This window comes from Mustela nivalis (assembly GCF_964662115.1).
Source record: "Mustela nivalis genome assembly, chromosome: 7".
NCBI lineage: Eukaryota > Metazoa > Chordata > Mammalia > Carnivora > Mustelidae > Mustela > Mustela nivalis.
Window position 1 is genome coordinate 65,944,373 of NC_139026.1, and position 21,106 is coordinate 65,965,478.

At 39.6% G+C, this 21,106-nt stretch overlaps 1 protein-coding gene and 1 pseudogene across 3 annotated transcripts in view; one reads left to right on the plus strand and one right to left on the minus strand.

Annotated features, from left to right (window-relative positions):
• Window positions 1–21,106, minus strand: part of LOC309868497 (liprin-beta-1-like) — a 111,981-nt gene that overhangs the window by 67,661 nt on the left and 23,214 nt on the right. For both annotated transcript variants that reach the window (XM_082738421.1, XM_082738423.1), the window contains exon 3: window positions 5,016–5,117. In XM_082738421.1, coding sequence (XP_082594547.1) covers window positions 5,016–5,117 — 102 coding nt within the window. The remainder of the gene's footprint in view (window positions 1–5,015; window positions 5,118–21,106) is intronic.
• LOC309868823 (uncharacterized protein C12orf71 homolog pseudogene) lies at window positions 390–6,092 on the plus strand (annotated as a pseudogene). The gene is made up of 3 exons: window positions 390–401; window positions 2,963–3,438; window positions 3,842–6,092. The product of its transcript is annotated as an uncharacterized protein C12orf71 homolog pseudogene (transcript).

Below are 21,106 nucleotides of genomic sequence, written 5' to 3' on the forward strand. Positions count from 1 at the left end.
CACTATGGAAAATAGTAGGGAGGGTCCTAAAAAAATGAAAAACAACTGCATACGATCCCACAACCCCATTTCTGTGTATCTATCCAAAGAAACTGAAACTATTAACTCAAACCCATATTTACTGCAGCATTATTTGCAATGGCCAAGACAGGGAAACTACCGAAGTGTCCGTTAACAGGTCAATGGCTAAAGAAAGCATGGTGTATCTATACCTTGAGGGTATCATGCTAAGTGAAATAAGTCAGACAGAGAAAGACAAATATCATATGATCTCACTTATACATGGGATAAGTGAAAAACAAACAAAACAAAACAAAAACCAAGCTTGAAGATATAGACAACAGACTGGTGTTTGCCACAGGCAAGGAGTTGAGGAATGGGCTTTCGAAATGGGTCAAAAGGTACAAACTTCCAGTTACAAAATAAGTAAGTCATGGAAATGCAATGGCCAGCATGATGACTATAGTTAATAATACTGTATTGCATACTGGAAAGTTGCTAAAAGATGATCATTTCACAATACATACAAATACTGAACTACCATGTTGTATACCTCAAACTAATATAATGTTGTGGTCAATTATACCTCAGCAAAAAATTAAAAAGGCTGAAAACAAAGACAGAAAAATCGCCTTTTATCAGAGAGGATTAAAAAAACAAAAAACAAAAAACAAAATCAAAAAACAAACACCATCCCTGGTGGTCTCATTTATTTCGAATCCTATTGCTGCCAAAGATGACAGAAGTCCCATGTCCTCCCTTAATTTCCACCACGAGGGCACAGGCCTGGGATCTTTTCAGTGTAAAACAAGAGCTCTTTGAGTTTGCACAGTTTAGAAAATGATTTGCCAAGATGTGTGTGATGGGCCTTGTGCGTGGGCCTCCTGTATTTTAAAGATCCAATAAATAGTGCATATGTAACTATGATTTCTGCCCCTGGCAGGTATCCACTGAGAACCTTTTGTGTATGCCCCTTCTGCTGACCTGATCTTTATGAAGAGCTCAGCACCCTTCACTGGTTCCATAAATATTTTCTCATGACAGACCCCCACCCCAGGAAAAAATCTCCTACCTTACACATTATGCTTAAAAACCATGGAAATAAGAGTGTAAAAAGGGAAGGAAAAATGAAAAGGAGGGAGGAAAGAGGAAAATAGGGAAGAAAAAGAAGAATGGGGGCACCTGGGTGGCTCAGTGGGTTAAGCCTCTGCCTTCAGCTCAGGTTATGATCCCAAGGTCCTGGGATCGAGCCTCACACTGGGCTCTCTTCTCGGCAGGGAGCTTGCTCCCCCTCCCCCCCAACCTGTCCCTATGCCTAATTGTGATCTCTGTCTTTCAAATAAACAAATAAAATCTTTAAAAGAAAAAAAGAAAAGAAAAGAAAAAGGAGAATGGAAAGCAGAAAATAACTTTTATTAAATGCTTGCCCAACTGCGACAACTGGAACAGTAGTGGCTGAGGACTCTGACAGGAAAAAGAGAGAAGTTCGCTAATAGCTAATGCAGAATCTACCACTGACATGACCCCAGACTCTCATTTGTACGGGACTGTCACTGTTCAGGAGTTTCCTGAGTTTTTCTTGACTTGCTGGGGACCCCAAGTGTAGTCAAGAAGCGAAAGGAGGTTAGGAAGTACATGCCAGAGATAAATCTCTGTGAAAATATCTTACAAGGGAACAGAAAGAGAAGTGAAACCTCAGTGGCCGCTTGAAATGCCTTAGACCTGTGGAGTGAGGTTAGTCTATAAGCCAAAGTGGAAAACTAGCCCAGAGGACTGATGCCAAGGGCCAAAAGGACTACTACCTGATACTACACATCTCTAAATGAAATATTTAAAACATCCTTGTCCCTGGAGAGAGTATTTTAGTCCACTGGGAAACTGGAATTCATGGAGGATCCCCTAGGCTTGTCTTCTCTGAAGAGGTCAAATACCAGAACCATCAGGTTACCAGGCAGACGCTGGGAAGTTAGGGCTCCTCTCTGGGGCTTCATGGGAGTCTCTGGAATTTCCTCCAATGGGAGGCCAGGCATGGCAATCAGGAAGCAACCAACTATAGCCATAAAGACGTTCTGGTTCTTGGCACTGGAATGATCCAAATCTAGGACTGCTTCTCAAGGTACATGGTTGCCTCTGGAAAGATGAGGTTCTAGGCCTTCCTTTGCTTGGGTATGACATTGGCTCCAGGCTCCATGAAGAAAAAGAAACCAGTCACAGACAAACTTCTAGAATAGAAATCACCATTTCAAAGGCTAGCTGAGAGGGTTGATGTATTTACCGTTTCTTGTTCAGTTAAACATGTGGCCCATGGCATGTGGATTGGGTAGCAAGAGGTAAAAAAAAAAAAAAAAAAAAAAAAAAAAAAAAACACGGTTTCAGCCAAGAAACTCATCCCTCATGAGGATGGCAGAGAAAATGACTCTCATTCATTAAATCTTTTTTTTTTTTTTAAACACCAAGAGGTCAGGTGGAGTAAAGACACGTATGTTTGCTCCAATTCCACATGAGAATTCCCTGAAGAGATGCCTTTCTCAAAGAGACTTGTAAAAACACAGCAGCAATCCCTAAGCTGACCAAGGACCTTCACCTGTGAGAAACTCCCAGTTCAGAAGTTATTCACTCTGGTGGGAGCACAGGAAGGGAAAAAGGACCCTTGGCTATAGAAAAAAAAAAAAAAGAGAGAGAACTGACCTCTTATCTCAGGAAAATATATGTATTAGGATTTAGAAAAATTTTTGTAATATTCTACTTCACCTTAAAGCACGTGAATGGCTCAGCTGGTTAAACATCCGACTCTTGATTTTGACTCAGGTCATATCTCAGGGTCGTGAGATCAAGCCCCATGTCCTTATGTCAGGCTCCACACTCAGTGGGGACGCTGCTGAAGATTCCCTCTCCTTCTCCCTCTGCTGCCCCAACTCCACCCCACCGTACTTGCTCACTCTCTCTCTCTAAAATAAATTAGTCCGTAGCTAGTTGGGACCTAACTGGAAGCAATCAGTGGATCAACAAGTACCCTGAAGAGAACAAAAAACTGACTATCAGTAAGCTAGACAGTCTTGTACAAAAGCTTGAGACATTTCTAGAAAATCAGAAAGATGACAAAGATGATGACTCTGCATTCCCTGGATCTGCCCAGGAGGAAGATTCCCAGTTATTTGGCAGCTCCCCTCTAGACATAGCTCAGGTCAGTCATCAAGAACATGATACTTGTCAGGACTTCTCCTACGCCTGCCAGAATGAAGGCATCATTCAGTTTCCACAGATTCCACCAAGACTTCGGGAACATGAACTTGCTGAGGTGAGCAGAGAGATGCCTCACAGGCAAAAAGGAGATGGACCTGGTTGGTGGGGGGGGGGGCAGTTTGAAATGATGCATGGAGCATTATTCCCTGCTTTAAACCAAGGTCAGCCTCCCTCAGTGCCTGACGTGGCAGGAGAGTGAGGGAAAAAGGAAGGAAAGGGGTCAGGGTGGAGCTGAAGGGAAAATACTGAGGAGCACTGAAGGAAAAGAGAGGATAGGGAAGTTAAGAAAAGTTATGATACTGCGCCCGCCCCATGTGTGTTGAAGTATTAAAATTTTGCATTTACAGTTGGATTTTTTTTTAAAGATTTTTAATTTATTTGACAGACAGAGATCACAAGTAGGCAGAGAGGAGGCAGAGAGAGAGGAAGAAACAGGCTCCCTGCTGAGCAGAGAGCCTGATGCAAGGCTTGATCCCAGGACCCCGGGATCATAACCTAAGCAGAAGACAGAGGCCTTAACCCACTGAGCCACCCAGGCACCCCTACAGTTGGATTATTTTTGATAGAAGGATTTGAACTCTATAAGTGGTAAATATTAGCCAGATTGTTATCCAGGATTTGCATATTTAACTCCTTCATTTTCTTGGCAGATGATAAACCAGTCAACTGCCAACCAAATGACAAGCACTGTAGAGACCTCCTCAGTCTCATCAGGTCAGCCGGAGAAGGAGGACACTCATTCCAGGACATGGGCCCTCTCCTGTGTGAACTTCAGGTGGGTCTTCCGCTGGCTAAGGCAGCAAGTCCTCTCCTCACTTCTCAGGAGACCACACCGCAAGGAGGCCACTGAGAGCCCTCATAAGTTGGCACGAAAGAAAAGACTCAAGAGAATCCAACCTCAAGACTCCCTCGAATTAGGACACCCTCTATCGCCAGATTTTTTTAACCATTTGACAGCCCCCATTCTACAATCTCCATGAGTTAATTGTTTTCTAATAAATATAACACATACTCTTATATTAGTCATGTCTTCCTCTTCCAGCCCACCATCTTGACTCGGGCTGAAAGTTTGTATGTTGTCTGGAAGTCTGAAATATATTCTCTGCGAATTTTAAGCAGTATTTAAAATTTAAGAATTTTAAGCGTTCCTAATTTGAAGGCATTCTTGGTCTCCTCCTCCTCCTCCCTTCTTACTGTATTTTACTCTATTTTTATACATTTTCATCTTAATATTCATCTTAATATTAATACATCTTAATATTACATCTTAATACATCTTAATATTAACCCAAATGCCCATTGTCAGAAGGCAGTAGTATAAACCAACAGATTCCCAAGATGGTAGTGTGGTTTTGGTTGAACTTCTATGGCTCGACCAAGTGGCCGAGATACTGTGTCACTCAGGAAGCAGATTTCAGTTGGTAGCGTTTCAGGAGTTCAGACGGTAGATCCGATGTTCCCAGGAGACCTGACTGGTTCTAGTGAGTGCTGCAGTGGCTAGAATGAGTGGCTCACTCGGGAGGAATGTGAGGATTAGGAATGCAACTTAACCACTCCAAGTTTAAGCCTCCTCGTTCAGAAGATGGGGAAGATAATAATACGAACCTCACAGGATTGTTGGAGAATGAATGAGATAATGATAATTTCATTGTTGCTGCTGCTGTGGCTTCTAGGGAGGATCTCCCCAGAAAACCAGATCCAAGGGACATCCCAGAGGGAGAGTTTAAGAGTAATTCACATTGAAGTATTTCCCCCACAGAAGCAATATTGACCCAAAGTTACAGGTTTCTGCAGATCTTGACTCAAGCAAGTCCTCTCCCAGTCCGTTCCCCACCATGTCTTCTGAAATTCCTTTACAAATGGCAAACTTCCCTCTAAATTTCAGCTTCTTTAAGGAAGAATGTACTCACCTCTCACCCTTTCGCCCTGACCTCTTCCTCTTACTGATATCAACTCCCCTCCCCACAACCACTACCATCCTCCGTAACCACCCACAGGCTTACCCAAGAGCCTTCCTTCAGCTTTTGACCTGCAGAGTTCAGGTGCCTAAAGCATCGGAGTCTTTGGTCTCAAATTCCTCCCTTTCCTCAACTTCAATTCCCTTTTCTCCTTTCTTCTCTTCCTTCCTTCCACAAATATTTAGCACAAAGAAGTGCCAGATAGTCTTCTAAATTACAAAAACAGACACTCAATCCTTGGGGCTCAGGTGGCTCATTGATCAAGAAAGAAAGCCATGTAAACATTCAACCAGAACAGGTTACAGGTGATAAGTTTGTATGAGGTACATACTGATTACTAAAAAATAATTCAACATGAGGAAGTAAATTGTTAAAAGTTTCCTGTCTGAAGTTGAGTTAGTTTAAGGTGGAGGACTTGAAGCTGCTGGATAAACTGGTGTGGTATTAAGTGTGGAGTCCTGGTTACATGTGCGTGTGTGCAGTCCTGGTTACATGACTGGTTACATGTGAGACACAGTGGGGATGATATTGCCCGAAGAATAACAGACAGTACGATGGGAGGGAAGACTCAAACAACAGGGCTTTCTTAGCAATACACTCACGGTCACGTCCTGAGCTTCTTCACAGGCAGACTCCTCACTTTATCCAACTCTCTGAGAGCATTTCCCTTTGACTGGCTCCCTCCAACACCCTCCCCCACCTTCACCTCTCTCTGACTTGGCAAGGACTTTGAGTCCCATTACCGCACCTGTTCAGGAGTTTTGGTCCCTTCTTTCCAGATCCAGCCCAGGCCCCTCCTTCCCCAACTGTACCATAGCCATCGCATCTAGCAGCAATCACAAAGCCTTGCCCTTTCCAGATCTTCTTTCAATCCATACTCACCACATTCCGCAAAGGGCCAACACACAAAACACAGGAATTACTTTCTCCATTCCTGAAGAATTCCCCCCCACTGCCTTTTCGAGTCCACCCACTGCCTGGGGAATTCGTCCTTAAAGACTCCAAACTCTCGAGTTACTATGAGGCCCACAATGATCCTTCTGGCTTAAGCTGACCACATCCTTCCAAGCCGTCCCCCAGGCCCCCATCCTGCCACCCCCGACCCCCGGTGACTTGTACTTTTCAGCTCTCCTTACATAACTACTTGACCTACTGACTTTTAGTTCCTTTTTATTGGAGGATCCTAACACAGTGTCTGGTACAGAGCCGTCTGTCTCTATAAAACTTTTTAAATGATTTGAATATATCTTATTTCTTTCAACTTTTTCCTATATAGTTTTTTTCTTCTTTTAAGTGAAATACAACAGCTTAGAGTTGCTATTCTTTATGTTAAAAGTTAGGGAAAACAGAGTTAAGAGCAGGTATGGGGATGGAAAGGGAACAGACAGGAAGTGAAAAGAAATCCATGGAAGGTCAAGAGAGGTGGTGACCCACAGACTGAGAAACCAAACCCCAGGGGAGATTAGGGACTAATCTGGAATGTCCATTCAACAAATATACAAGAAGCCTTAGTGTTGCTTTAGGCTAAAAGGATGATCTGTCTAAAAGATGACATCTCCTACTTTCATGGCACTAGGAACCAGAACTCTGTTATTTTAACTCTTTCTCTAGTAATTAAGTCAAGCTCTAAGAAAAACTTTACTGAAATGAGCTACTTGGAAAGACAGCTCCCGGTGAATTAGAGGCCCTGTTCATTAGCAAGATGGCTTACATATTTCTGCTTACTTTTCAGTGTTATATAAACCTGCTTGACAGGTATGAGGTTTATCTCTAAAATTCAAACAATGTATTTTACAGGCCTTTACAACAAATGTTCTTTGTAAGAAACAGAATTTGAAATATTCATTGGGGTTATCATGCTATATCTCAGAAAGCAAGTCAAAGTGCTTAAAAACAGGAAATATTTCATTATCTCCTCTTCATTATGGTGTCAAATATGCTATGACGCTATTAGCTACATGTTAAACTACGACCAGGTTCTCCACTTTTTGTCACACACATGGGGCTGGGGTTAGAGGAGGCCCATTATACATCAAAAGGACTGAGAGCAAAATGGAAGTGGTCCCTGGAAGGTCCTACCTTTGCTGTGATCTTAAGCTTCGAATGACCGCACTTGCCAGACACACGCTAACCGAAATAACCAAAACATTTTGGGATTCCCATTATCATAATATCCAAAACTAAAACAACTCCTTCAAGTGAACCGCTCAACCTTGAAACCTACAAAGTTCAGCTAGTTGCACTAGACAAGTGTTTGTTACCTTAGATACTCATATTCTAGAATCAATAATGTCATAATGGGCCAAACTGTCGTGAAAACTTACCAAGCATACATAGAGAGCATTCAGCTTTCTCCACACACAGAATTGGAGAGATTAACGTAAATTTTATTGCCCACCCCATGTCAATTTTTTACTCAGTAGGATCCCAATGAGAGAAAAAAGTATGTGCGCCGTACCAGCAAAACACAATCATTTTCTTCAGACTTGCTTACATATTTGTGCTTACTTTTCAGTGTTACATAAACCTGCTTGACAGGTATGAGGTTTATCTCTAAAATTCAAACAATGTATTTTACAGGCCTCTACAACAAATGTTCTTTGTAAGAAACAGAATTTGAAATATTCATTGGGGTTATCATGCTATATCTCAGAAAGCAAGTCAAAGTGAAAGCAAGTCAAAGTGCTTAAAAACAGGAAATATTTCATTATCTCCTCTTCATTATGGTGTCAAATATGCTATGACGCTATTAGCTACATGTTAAACTACGACCAGGTTCTCCACTTTTTGTCACACACATGGGGCTGGGGTTAGAGGAGGCCCATTATACATCAAAAGGACTGAGAGTAAAATGGAAGTGGTCCCTGGAAGGTCCTACCTTTGCTGTGATCTTAAGCTTCGAATGACCGCACTTGCCAGACACACGCTAACCGAAATAACCAAAACATTTTGGGATTCCCATTATCATAATATCCAAAACTAAAACAACTCCTTCAAGTGAACCGCTCAACCTTGAAACCTACAAAGTTCAGCTAGTTGCACTAGACAAGTGTTTGTTACCTTAGATACTCATATTCTAGAATCAATAATGTCATAATGGGCCAAACTGTCGTGAAAACTTACCAAGCATACATAGAGAGCATTCAGCTTTCTCCACACACAGAATTGGAGAGATTAACGTAAATTTTATTGCCCACCCCATGTCAATTTTTTACTCAGTAGGATCCCAATGAGAGAAAAAAGTAGGTGCGCCGTACCAGCAAAACAAAAGCATTTTCTTCAGACTTGCTTACATATTTGTGCTTACTTTTCAGTGTTATATAAACCTGCTTGACAGGTATGAGGTTTATCTCTAAAATTCAAACAATGTATTTTACAGGCCTCTACAACAAATGTTCTTTGTAAGAAACAGAATTTGAAATATTCATTGGGGTTATCATGCTATATCTCAGAAAGCAAGTCAAAGTGAAAGCAAGTCAAAGTGCTTAAAAACAGGAAATATTTCATTATCTCCTCTTCATTATGGTGTCAAATATGCTATGACGCTATTAGCTACATGTTAAACTACGACCAGGTTCTCCACTTTTTGTCACACACATGGGGCTGGGGTTAGAGGAGGCCCATTATACATCAAAAGGACTGAGAGCAAAATGGAAGTGGTCCCTGGAAGGTCCTACCTTTGCTGTGATCTTAAGCTTCGAATGACCGCACTTGCCAGACACACGCTAACCGAAATAACCAAAACATTTTGGGATTCCCATTATCATAATATCCAAAACTAAAACAACTCCTTCAAGTGAACCGCTCAACCTTGAAACCTACAAAGTTCAGCTAGTTGCACTAGACAAGTGTTTGTTACCTTAGATACTCATATTCTAGAATCAATAATGTCATAATGGGCCAAACTGTCGTGAAAACTTACCAAGCATACATAGAGAGCATTCAGCTTTCTCCACACACAGAATTGGAGAGATTAACGTAAATTTTATTGCCCACCCCATGTCAATTTTTTACTCAGTAGGATCCCAATGAGAGAAAAAAGTATGTGCGCCGTACCAGCAAAACAAAAGCATTTTCTTCAGACTTGCTTACATATTTGTGCTTACTTTTCAGTGTTATATAAACCTGCTTGACAGGTATGAGGTTTATCTCTAAAATTCAAACAATGTATTTTACAGGCCTTTACAACAAATGTTCTTTGTAAAAAACAGAATTTGAAATATTCATTGGGGTTATCATGCTATATCTCAGAAAGCAAGTCAGAGTGCTTAAAAACAGGAAATATTTCATTATCTCCTCTTCATTATGGTGTCAAATATGCTATGACGCTATTAGCTACATGTTAAACTACGACCAGGTTCTCCACTTTTTGTCACACACATGGGGCTGGGGTTAGAGGAGGCCCATTATACATCAAAAGGACTGAGAGCAAAATGGAAGTGGTCCCTGGAAGGTCCTACCTTTGCTGTGATCTTAAGCTTCGAATGACCGCACTTGCCAGACACACGCTAACCGAAATAACCAAAACATTTTGGGATTCCCATTATCATAATATCCAAAACTAAAACAACTCCTTCAAGTGAACCGCTCAACCTTGAAACCTACAAAGTTCAGCTAGTTGCACTAGACAAGTGTTTGTTACCTTAGATACTCATATTCTAGAATCAATAATGTCATAATGGGCCAAACTGTCGTGAAAACTTACCAAGCATACATAGAGAGCATTCAGCTTTCTCCACACACAGAATTGGAGAGATTAACGTAAATTTTATTGCCCACCCCATGTCAATTTTTTACTCAGTAGGATCCCAATGAGAGAAAAAAGTATGTGCGCCGTAGCAGCAAAACAAAATCATTTTCTTCAGACTTGCTTACATATTTGTGCTTACTTTTCAGTGTTATATAAACCTGCTTGACAGGTATGAGGTTTATCTCTAAAATTCAAACAATGTATTTTACAGGCCTCTACAACAAATGTTCTTTGTAAGAAACAGAACTTGAAATATTCATTGGGGTTATCATGCTATATCTCAGAAAGCAAGTCAAAGTGCTTAAAAACAGGAAATATTTCATTATCTCCTCTTCATTATGGTGTCAAATATGCTATGACGCTATTAGCTACATGTTAAACTACGACCAGGTTCTCCACTTTTTGTCACACACATGGGGCTGGGGTTAGAGGAGGCCCATTATACATCAAAAGGACTGAGAGCAAAATGGAAGTGGTCCCTGGAAGGTCCTACCTTTGCTGTGATCTTAAGCTTCGAATGACCGCACTTGCCAGACACACGCTAACCGAAATAACCAAAACATTTTGGGATTCCCATTATCATAATATCCAAAACTAAAACAACTCCTTCAAGTGAACCGCTCAACCTTGAAACCTACAAAGTTCAGCTAGTTGCACTAGACAAGTGTTTGTTACCTTAGATACTCATATTCTAGAATCAATAATGTCATAATGGGCCAAACTGTCGTGAAAACTTACCAAGCATACATAGAGAGCATTCAGCTTTCTCCACACACAGAATTGGAGAGATTAACGTAAATTTTATTGCCCACCCCATGTCAATTTTTTACTCAGTAGGATCCCAATGAGAGAAAAAAGTATGTGCGCCGTACCAGCAAAACAAAAGCATTTTCTTCAGACTTGCTTACATATTTGTGCTTACTTTTCAGTGTTATATAAACCTGCTTGACAGGTATGAGGTTTATCTCTAAAATTCAAACAATGTATTTTACAGGCCTCTACAACAAATGTTCTTTGTAAGAAACAGAATTTGAAATATTCATTGGGGTTATCATGCTATATCTCAGAAAGCAAGTCAAAGTGAAAGCAAGTCAAAGTGCTTAAAAACAGGAAATATTTCATTATCTCCTCTTCATTATGGTGTCAAATATGCTATGACGCTATTAGCTACATGTTAAACTACGACCAGGTTCTCCACTTTTTGTCACACACATGGGGCTGGGGTTAGAGGAGGCCCATTATACATCAAAAGGACTGAGAGCAAAATGGAAGTGGTCCCTGGAAGGTCCTACCTTTGCTGTGATCTTAAGCTTCGAATGACCGCACTTGCCAGACACACGCTAACCGAAATAACCAAAACATTTTGGGATTCCCATTATCATAATATCCAAAACTAAAACAACTCCTTCAAGTGAACCGCTCAACCTTGAAACCTACAAAGTTCAGCTAGTTGCACTAGACAAGTGTTTGTTACCTTAGATACTCATATTCTAGAATCAATAATGTCATAATGGGCCAAACTGTCGTGAAAACTTACCAAGCATACATAGAGAGCATTCAGCTTTCTCCACACACAGAATTGGAGAGATTAACGTAAATTTTATTGCCCACCCCATGTCAATTTTTTACTCAGTAGGATCCCAATGAGAGAAAAAAGTATGTGCGCCGTACCAGCAAAACAAAAGCATTTTCTTCAGACTTGCTTACATATTTGTGCTTACTTTTCAGTGTTATATAAACCTGCTTGACAGGTATGAGGTTTATCTCTAAAATTCAAACAATGTATTTTACAGGCCTCTACAACAAATGTTCTTTGTAAGAAACAGAATTTGAAATATTCATTGGGGTTATCATGCTATATCTCAGAAAGCAAGTCAAAGTGAAAGCAAGTCAAAGTGCTTAAAAACAGGAAATATTTCATTATCTCCTCTTCATTATGGTGTCAAATATGCTATGACGCTATTAGCTACATGTTAAACTACGACCAGGTTCTCCACTTTTTGTCACACACATGGGGCTGGGGTTAGAGGAGGCCCATTATACATCAAAAGGACTGAGAGCAAAATGGAAGTGGTCCCTGGAAGGTCCTACCTTTGCTGTGATCTTAAGCTTCGAATGACCGCACTTGCCAGACACACGCTAACCGAAATAACCAAAACATTTTGGGATTCCCATTATCATAATATCCAAAACTAAAACAACTCCTTCAAGTGAACCGCTCAACCTTGAAACCTACAAAGTTCAGCTAGTTGCACTAGACAAGTGTTTGTTACCTTAGATACTCATATTCTAGAATCAATAATGTCATAATGGGCCAAACTGTCGTGAAAACTTACCAAGCATACATAGAGAGCATTCAGCTTTCTCCACACACAGAATTGGAGAGATTAACGTAAATTTTATTGCCCACCCCATGTCAATTTTTTACTCAGTAGGATCCCAATGAGAGAAAAAAGTATGTGCGCCGTACCAGCAAAACAAAAGCATTTTCTTCAGACTTGCTTACATATTTGTGCTTACTTTTCAGTGTTATATAAACCTGCTTGACAGGTATGAGGTTTATCTCTAAAATTCAAACAATGTATTTTACAGGCCTCTACAACAAATGTTCTTTGTAAGAAACAGAATTTGAAATATTCATTGGGGTTATCATGCTATATCTCAGAAAGCAAGTCAAAGTGAAAGCAAGTCAAAGTGCTTAAAAACAGGAAATATTTCATTATCTCCTCTTCATTATGGTGTCAAATATGCTATGACGCTATTAGCTACATGTTAAACTACGACCAGGTTCTCCACTTTTTGTCACACACATGGGGCTGGGGTTAGAGGAGGCCCATTATACATCAAAAGGACTGAGAGCAAAATGGAAGTGGTCCCTGGAAGGTCCTACCTTTGCTGTGATCTTAAGCTTCGAATGACCGCACTTGCCAGACACACGCTAACCGAAATAACCAAAACATTTTGGGATTCCCATTATCATAATATCCAAAACTAAAACAACTCCTTCAAGTGAACCGCTCAACCTTGAAACCTACAAAGTTCAGCTAGTTGCACTAGACAAGTGTTTGTTACCTTAGATACTCATATTCTAGAATCAATAATGTCATAATGGGCCAAACTGTCGTGAAAACTTACCAAGCATACATAGAGAGCATTCAGCTTTCTCCACACACAGAATTGGAGAGATTAACGTAAATTTTATTGCCCACCCCATGTCAATTTTTTACTCAGTAGGATCCCAATGAGAGAAAAAAGTATGTGCGCCGTACCAGCAAAACAAAAGCATTTTCTTCAGACTTGCTTACATATTTGTGCTTACTTTTCAGTGTTATATAAACCTGCTTGACAGGTATGAGGTTTATCTCTAAAATTCAAACAATGTATTTTACAGGCCTCTACAACAAATGTTCTTTGTAAGAAACAGAACTTGAAATATTCATTGGGGTTATCATGCTATATCTCAGAAAGCAAGTCAAAGTGCTTAAAAACAGGAAATATTTCATTATCTCCTCTTCATTATGGTGTCAAATATGCTATGATGCTATTAGCTACATGTTAAACTACGACCAGGTTCTCCACTTTTTGTCACACACATGGGGCTGGGGTTAGAGGAGGCCCATTATACATCAAAAGGACTGAGAGCAAAATGGAAGTGGTCCCTGGAAGGTCCTACCTTTGCTGTGATCTTAAGCTTCGAATGACCGCACTTGCCAGACACACGCTAACCGAAATAACCAAAACATTTTGGGATTCCCATTATCATAATATCCAAAACTAAAACAACTCCTTCAAGTGAACCGCTCAACCTTGAAACCTACAAAGTTCAGCTAGTTGCACTAGACAAGTGTTTGTTACCTTAGATACTCATATTCTAGAATCAATAATGTCATAATGGGCCAAACTGTCGTGAAAACTTACCAAGCATACATAGAGAGCATTCAGCTTTCTCCACACACAGAATTGGAGAGATTAACGTAAATTTTATTGCCCACCCCATGTCAATTTTTTACTCAGTAGGATCCCAATGAGAGAAAAAAGTATGTGCGCCGTACCAGCAAAACAAAAGCATTTTCTTCAGACTTGCTTACATATTTGTGCTTACTTTTCAGTGTTATATAAACCTGCTTGACAGGTATGAGGTTTATCTCTAAAATTCAAACAATGTATTTTACAGGCCTCTACAACAAATGTTCTTTGTAAGAAACAGAATTTGAAATATTCATTGGGGTTATCATGCTATATCTCAGAAAGCAAGTCAAAGTGAAAGCAAGTCAAAGTGCTTAAAAACAGGAAATATTTCATTATCTCCTCTTCATTATGGTGTCAAATATGCTATGACGCTATTAGCTACATGTTAAACTACGACCAGGTTCTCCACTTTTTGTCACACACATGGGGCTGGGGTTAGAGGAGGCCCATTATACATCAAAAGGACTGAGAGCAAAATGGAAGTGGTCCCTGGAAGGTCCTACCTTTGCTGTGATCTTAAGCTTCGAATGACCGCACTTGCCAGACACACGCTAACCGAAATAACCAAAACATTTTGGGATTCCCATTATCATAATATCCAAAACTAAAACAACTCCTTCAAGTGAACCGCTCAACCTTGAAACCTACAAAGTTCAGCTAGTTGCACTAGACAAGTGTTTGTTACCTTAGATACTCATATTCTAGAATCAATAATGTCATAATGGGCCAAACTGTCGTGAAAACTTACCAAGCATACATAGAGAGCATTCAGCTTTCTCCACACACAGAATTGGAGAGATTAACGTAAATTTTATTGCCCACCCCATGTCAATTTTTTACTCAGTAGGATCCCAATGAGAGAAAAAAGTATGTGCGCCGTACCAGCAAAACAAAAGCATTTTCTTCAGACTTGCTTACATATTTGTGCTTACTTTTCAGTGTTATATAAACCTGCTTGACAGGTATGAGGTTTATCTCTAAAATTCAAACAATGTATTTTACAGGCCTTTACAACAAATGTTCTTTGTAAAAAACAGAATTTGAAATATTCATTGGGGTTATCATGCTATATCTCAGAAAGCAAGTCAGAGTGCTTAAAAACAGGAAATATTTCATTATCTCCTCTTCATTATGGTGTCAAATATGCTATGACGCTATTAGCTACATGTTAAACTACGACCAGGTTCTCCACTTTTTGTCACACACATGGGGCTGGGGTTAGAGGAGGCCCATTATACATCAAAAGGACTGAGAGCAAAATGGAAGTGGTCCCTGGAAGGTCCTACCTTTGCTGTGATCTTAAGCTTCGAATGACCGCACTTGCCAGACACACGCTAACCGAAATAACCAAAACATTTTGGGATTCCCATTATCATAATATCCAAAACTAAAACAACTCCTTCAAGTGAACCGCTCAACCTTGAAACCTACAAAGTTCAGCTAGTTGCACTAGACAAGTGTTTGTTACCTTAGATACTCATATTCTAGAATCAATAATGTCATAATGGGCCAAACTGTCGTGAAAACTTACCAAGCATACATAGAGAGCATTCAGCTTTCTCCACACACAGAATTGGAGAGATTAACGTAAATTTTATTGCCCACCCCATGTCAATTTTTTACTCAGTAGGATCCCAATGAGAGAAAAAAGTATGTGCGCCGTACCAGCAAAACAAAAGCATTTTCTTCAGACTTGCTTACATATTTGTGCTTACTTTTCAGTGTTATATAAACCTGCTTGACAGGTATGAGGTTTATCTCTAAAATTCAAACAATGTATTTTACAGGCCTCTACAACAAATGTTCTTTGTAAGAAACAGAATTTGAAATATTCATTGGGGTTATCATGCTATATCTCAGAAAGCAAGTCAAAGTGAAAGCAAGTCAAAGTGCTTAAAAACAGGAAATATTTCATTATCTCCTCTTCATTATGGTGTCAAATATGCTATGACGCTATTAGCTACATGTTAAACTACGACCAGGTTCTCCACTTTTTGTCACACACATGGGGCTGGGGTTAGAGGAGGCCCATTATACATCAAAAGGACTGAGAGCAAAATGGAAGTGGTCCCTGGAAGGTCCTACCTTTGCTGTGATCTTAAGCTTCGAATGACCGCACTTGCCAGACACACGCTAACCGAAATAACCAAAACATTTTGGGATTCCCATTATCATAATATCCAAAACTAAAACAACTCCTTCAAGTGAACCGCTCAACCTTGAAACCTACAAAGTTCAGCTAGTTGCACTAGACAAGTGTTTGTTACCTTAGATACTCATATTCTAGAATCAATAATGTCATAATGGGCCAAACTGTCGTGAAAACTTACCAAGCATACATAGAGAGCATTCAGCTTTCTCCACACACAGAATTGGAGAGATTAACGTAAATTTTATTGCCCACCCCATGTCAATTTTTTACTCAGTAGGATCCCAATGAGAGAAAAAAGTATGTGCGCCGTACCAGCAAAACAAAAGCATTTTCTTCAGACTTGCTTACATATTTGTGCTTACTTTTCAGTGTTATATAAACCTGCTTGACAGGTATGAGGTTTATCTCTAAAATTCAAACAATGTATTTTACAGGCCTTTACAACAAATGTTCTTTGTAAAAAACAGAATTTGAAATATTCATTGGGGTTATCATGCTATATCTCAGAAAGCAAGTCAGAGTGCTTAAAAACAGGAAATATTTCATTATCTCCTCTTCATTATGGTGTCAAATATGCTATGACGCTATTAGCTACATGTTAAACTACGACCAGGTTCTCCACTTTTTGTCACACACATGGGGCTGGGGTTAGAGGAGGCCCATTATACATCAAAAGGACTGAGAGCAAAATGGAAGTGGTCCCTGGAAGGTCCTACCTTTGCTGTGATCTTAAGCTTCGAATGACCGCACTTGCCAGACACACGCTAACCGAAATAACCAAAACATTTTGGGATTCCCATTATCATAATATCCAAAACTAAAACAACTCCTTCAAGTGAACCGCTCAACCTTGAAACCTACAAAGTTCAGCTAGTTGCACTAGACAAGTGTTTGTTACCTTAGATACTCATATTCTAGAATCAATAATGTCATAATGGGCCAAACTGTCGTGAAAACTTACCAAGCATACATAGAGAGCATTCAGCTTTCTCCACACACAGAATTGGAGAGATTAACGTAAATTTTATTGCCCACCCCATGTCAATTTTTTACTCAGTAGGATCCCAATGAGAGAAAAAAGTATGTGCGCCGTACCAGCAAAACAAAATCATTTTCTTCAGACTTGCTTACATATTTGTGCTTACTTTTCAGTGTTATATAAACCTGCTTGACAGGTATGAGGTTTATCTCTAAAATTCAAACAATGTATTTTACAGGCCTCTACAACAAATGTTCTTTGTAAGAAACAGAACTTGAAATATTCATTGGGGTTATCATGCTATATCTCAGAAAGCAAGTCAAAGTGCTTAAAAACAGGAAATATTTCATTATCTCCTCTTCATTATGGTGTCAAATATGCTATGACGCTATTAGCTACATGTTAAACTACGACCAGGTTCTCCACTTTTTGTCACACACATGGGGCTGGGGTTAGAGGAGGCCCATTATACATCAAAAGGACTGAGAGCAAAATGGAAGTGGTCCCTGGAAGGTCCTACCTTTGCTGTGATCTTAAGCTTCGAATGACCGCACTTGCCAGACACACGCTAACCGAAATAACCAAAACATTTTGGGATTCCCATTATCATAATATCCAAAACTAAAACAACTCCTTCAAGTGAACCGCTCAACCTTGAAACCTACAAAGTTCAGCTAGTTGCACTAGACAAGTGTTTGTTACCTTAGATACTCATATTCTAGAATCAATAATGTCATAATGGGCCAAACTGTCGTGAAAACTTACCAAGCATACATAGAGAGCATTCAGCTTTCTCCACACACAGAATTGGAGAGATTAACGTAAATTTTATTGCCCACCCCATGTCAATTTTTTACTCAGTAGGATCCCAATGAGAGAAAAAAGTATGTGCGCCGTACCAGCAAAACACAATCATTTTCTTCAGACTTGCTTACATATTTGTGCTTACTTTTCAGTGTTACATAAACCTGCTTGACAGGTATGAGGTTTATCTCTAAAATTCAAACAATGTATTTTACAGGCCTCTACAACAAATGTTCTTTGTAAGAAACAGAATTTGAAATATTCATTGGGGTTATCATGCTATATCTCAGAAAGCAAGTCAAAGTGAAAGCAAGTCAAAGTGCTTAAAAACAGGAAATATTTCATTATCTCCTCTTCATTATGGTGTCAAATATGCTATGACGCTATTAGCTACATGTTAAACTACGACCAGGTTCTCCACTTTTTGTCACACACATGGGGCTGGGGTTAGAGGAGGCCCATTATACATCAAAAGGACTGAGAGCAAAATGGAAGTGGTCCCTGGAAGGTCCTACCTTTGCTGTGATCTTAAGCTTCGAATGACCGCACTTGCCAGACACACGCTAACCGAAATAACCAAAACATTTTGGGATTCCCATTATCATAATATCCAAAACTAAAACAACTCCTTCAAGTGAACCGCTCAACCTTGAAACCTACAAAGTTCAGCTAGTTGCACTAGACAAGTGTTTGTTACCTTAGATACTCATATTCTAGAATCAATAATGTCATAATGGGCCAAACTGTCGTGAAAACTTACCAAGCATACATAGAGAGCATTCAGCTTTCTCCACACACAGAATTGGAGAGATTAACGTAAATTTTATTGCCCACCCCATGTCAATTTTTTACTCAGTAGGATCCCAATGAGAGAAAAAAGTATGTGCGCCGTACCAGCAAAACAAAAGCATTTTCTTCAGACTTGCTTACATATTTGTGCTTACTTTTCAGTGTTATATAAACCTGCTTGACAGGTATGAGGTTTATCTCTAAAATTCAAACAATGTATTTTACAGGCCTCTACAACAAATGTTCTTTGTAAGAAACAGAATTTGAAATATTCATTGGGGTTATCATGCTATATCTCAGAAAGCAAGTCAAAGTGAAAGCAAGTCAAAGTGCTTAAAAACAGGAAATATTTCATTATCTCCTCTTCATTATGGTGTCAAATATGCTATGACGCTATTAGCTACATGTTAAACTACGACCAGGTTCTCCACTTTTTGTCACACACATGGGGCTGGGGTTAGAGGAGGCCCATTATACATCAAAAGGACTGAGAGCAAAATGGAAGTGGTCCCTGGAAGGTCCTACCTTTGCTGTGATCTTAAGCTTCGAATGACCGCACTTGCCAGACACACGCTAACCGAAATAACCAAAACATTTTGGGATTCCCATTATCATAATATCCAAAACTAAAACAACTCCTTCAAGTGAACCGCTCAACCTTGAAACCTACAAAGTTCAGCTAGTTGCACTAGACAAGTGTTTGTTACCTTAGATACTCATATTCTAGAATCAATAATGTCATAATGGGCCAAACTGTCGTGAAAACTTACCAAGCATACATAGAGAGCATTCAGCTTTCTCCACACACAGAATTGGAGAGATTAACGTAAATTTTATTGCCCACCCCATGTCAATTTTTTACTCAGTAGGATCCCAATGAGAGAAAAAAGTATGTGCGCCGTAGCAGCAAAACAAAATCATTTTCTTCAGACTTGCTTACATATTTGTGCTTACTTTTCAGTGTTATATAAACCTGCTTGACAGGTATGAGGTTTATCTCTAAAATTCAAACAATGTATTTTACAGGCCTCTACAACAAATGTTCTTTGTAAGAAACAGAACTTGAAATATTCATTGGGGTTATCATGCTATATCTCAGAAAGCAAGTCAAAGTGCTTAAAAACAGGAAATATTTCATTATCTCCTCTTCATTATGGTGTCAAATATGCTATGATGCTATTAGCTACATGTTAAACTACGACCAGGTTCTCCACTTTTTGTCACACACATGGGGCTGGGGTTAGAGGAGGCCCATTATACATCAAAAGGACTGAGAGCAAAATGGAAGTGGTCCCTGGAAGGTCCTACCTTTGCTGTGATCTTAAGCTTCGAATGACCGCACTTGCCAGACACACGCTAACCGAAATAACCAAAACATTTTGGGATTCCCATTATCATAATATCCAAAACTAAAACAACTCCTTCAAGTGAACCGCTCAACCTTGAAACCTACAAAGTTCAGCTAGTTGCACTAGACAAGTGTTTGTTACCTTAGATACTCATATTCTAGAATCAATAATGTCATAATGGGCCAAACTGTCGTGAAAACTTACCAAGCATACATAGAGAGCATTCAGCTTTCTCCACACACAGAATTGGAGAGATTAACGTAAATTTTATTGCCCACCCCATGTCAATTTTTTACTCAGTAGGATCCCAATGAGAGAAAAAAGTATGTGCGCCGTACCAGCAAAACAAAAGCATTTTCTTCAGACTTGCTTACATATTTGTGCTTACTTTTCAGTGTTATATAAACCTGCTTGACAGGTATGAGGTTTATCTCTAAAATTCAAACAATGTATTTTACAGGCCTCTACAACAAATGTTCTTTGTAAGAAACAGAATTTGAAATATTCATTGGGGTTATCATGCTATATCTCAGAAAGCAAGTCAAAGTGAAAGCAAGTCAAAGTGCTTAAAAACAGGAAATATTTCATTATCTCCTCTTCATTATGGTGTCAAATATGCTATGACGCTATTAGCTACATGTTAAACTACGACCAGGTTCTCCACTTTTTGTCACACACATGGGGCTGGGGTTAGAGGAGGCCCATTATACATCAAAAGGACTGAGAGCAAAATGGAAGTGGTCCCTGGAAGGTCCTACCTTTGCTGTGATCTTAAGCTTCGAATGACCGCACTTGCCAGACACACGCTAACCGAAATAACCAAAACATTTTGGGATTCCCATTATCATAATATCCAAAACTAAAACAACTCCTTCAAGTGAACCGCTCAACCTTGAAACCTACAAAGTTCAGCTAGTTGCACTAGACAAGTGTTTGTTACCTTAGATACTCATATTCTAGAATCAATAATGTCATAATGGGCCAAACTGTCGTGAAAACTTACCAAGCATACATAGAGAGCATTCAGCTTTCTCCACACACAGAATTGGAGAGATTAACGTAAATTTTATTGCCCACCCCATGTCAATTTTTTACTCAGTAGGATCCCAATGA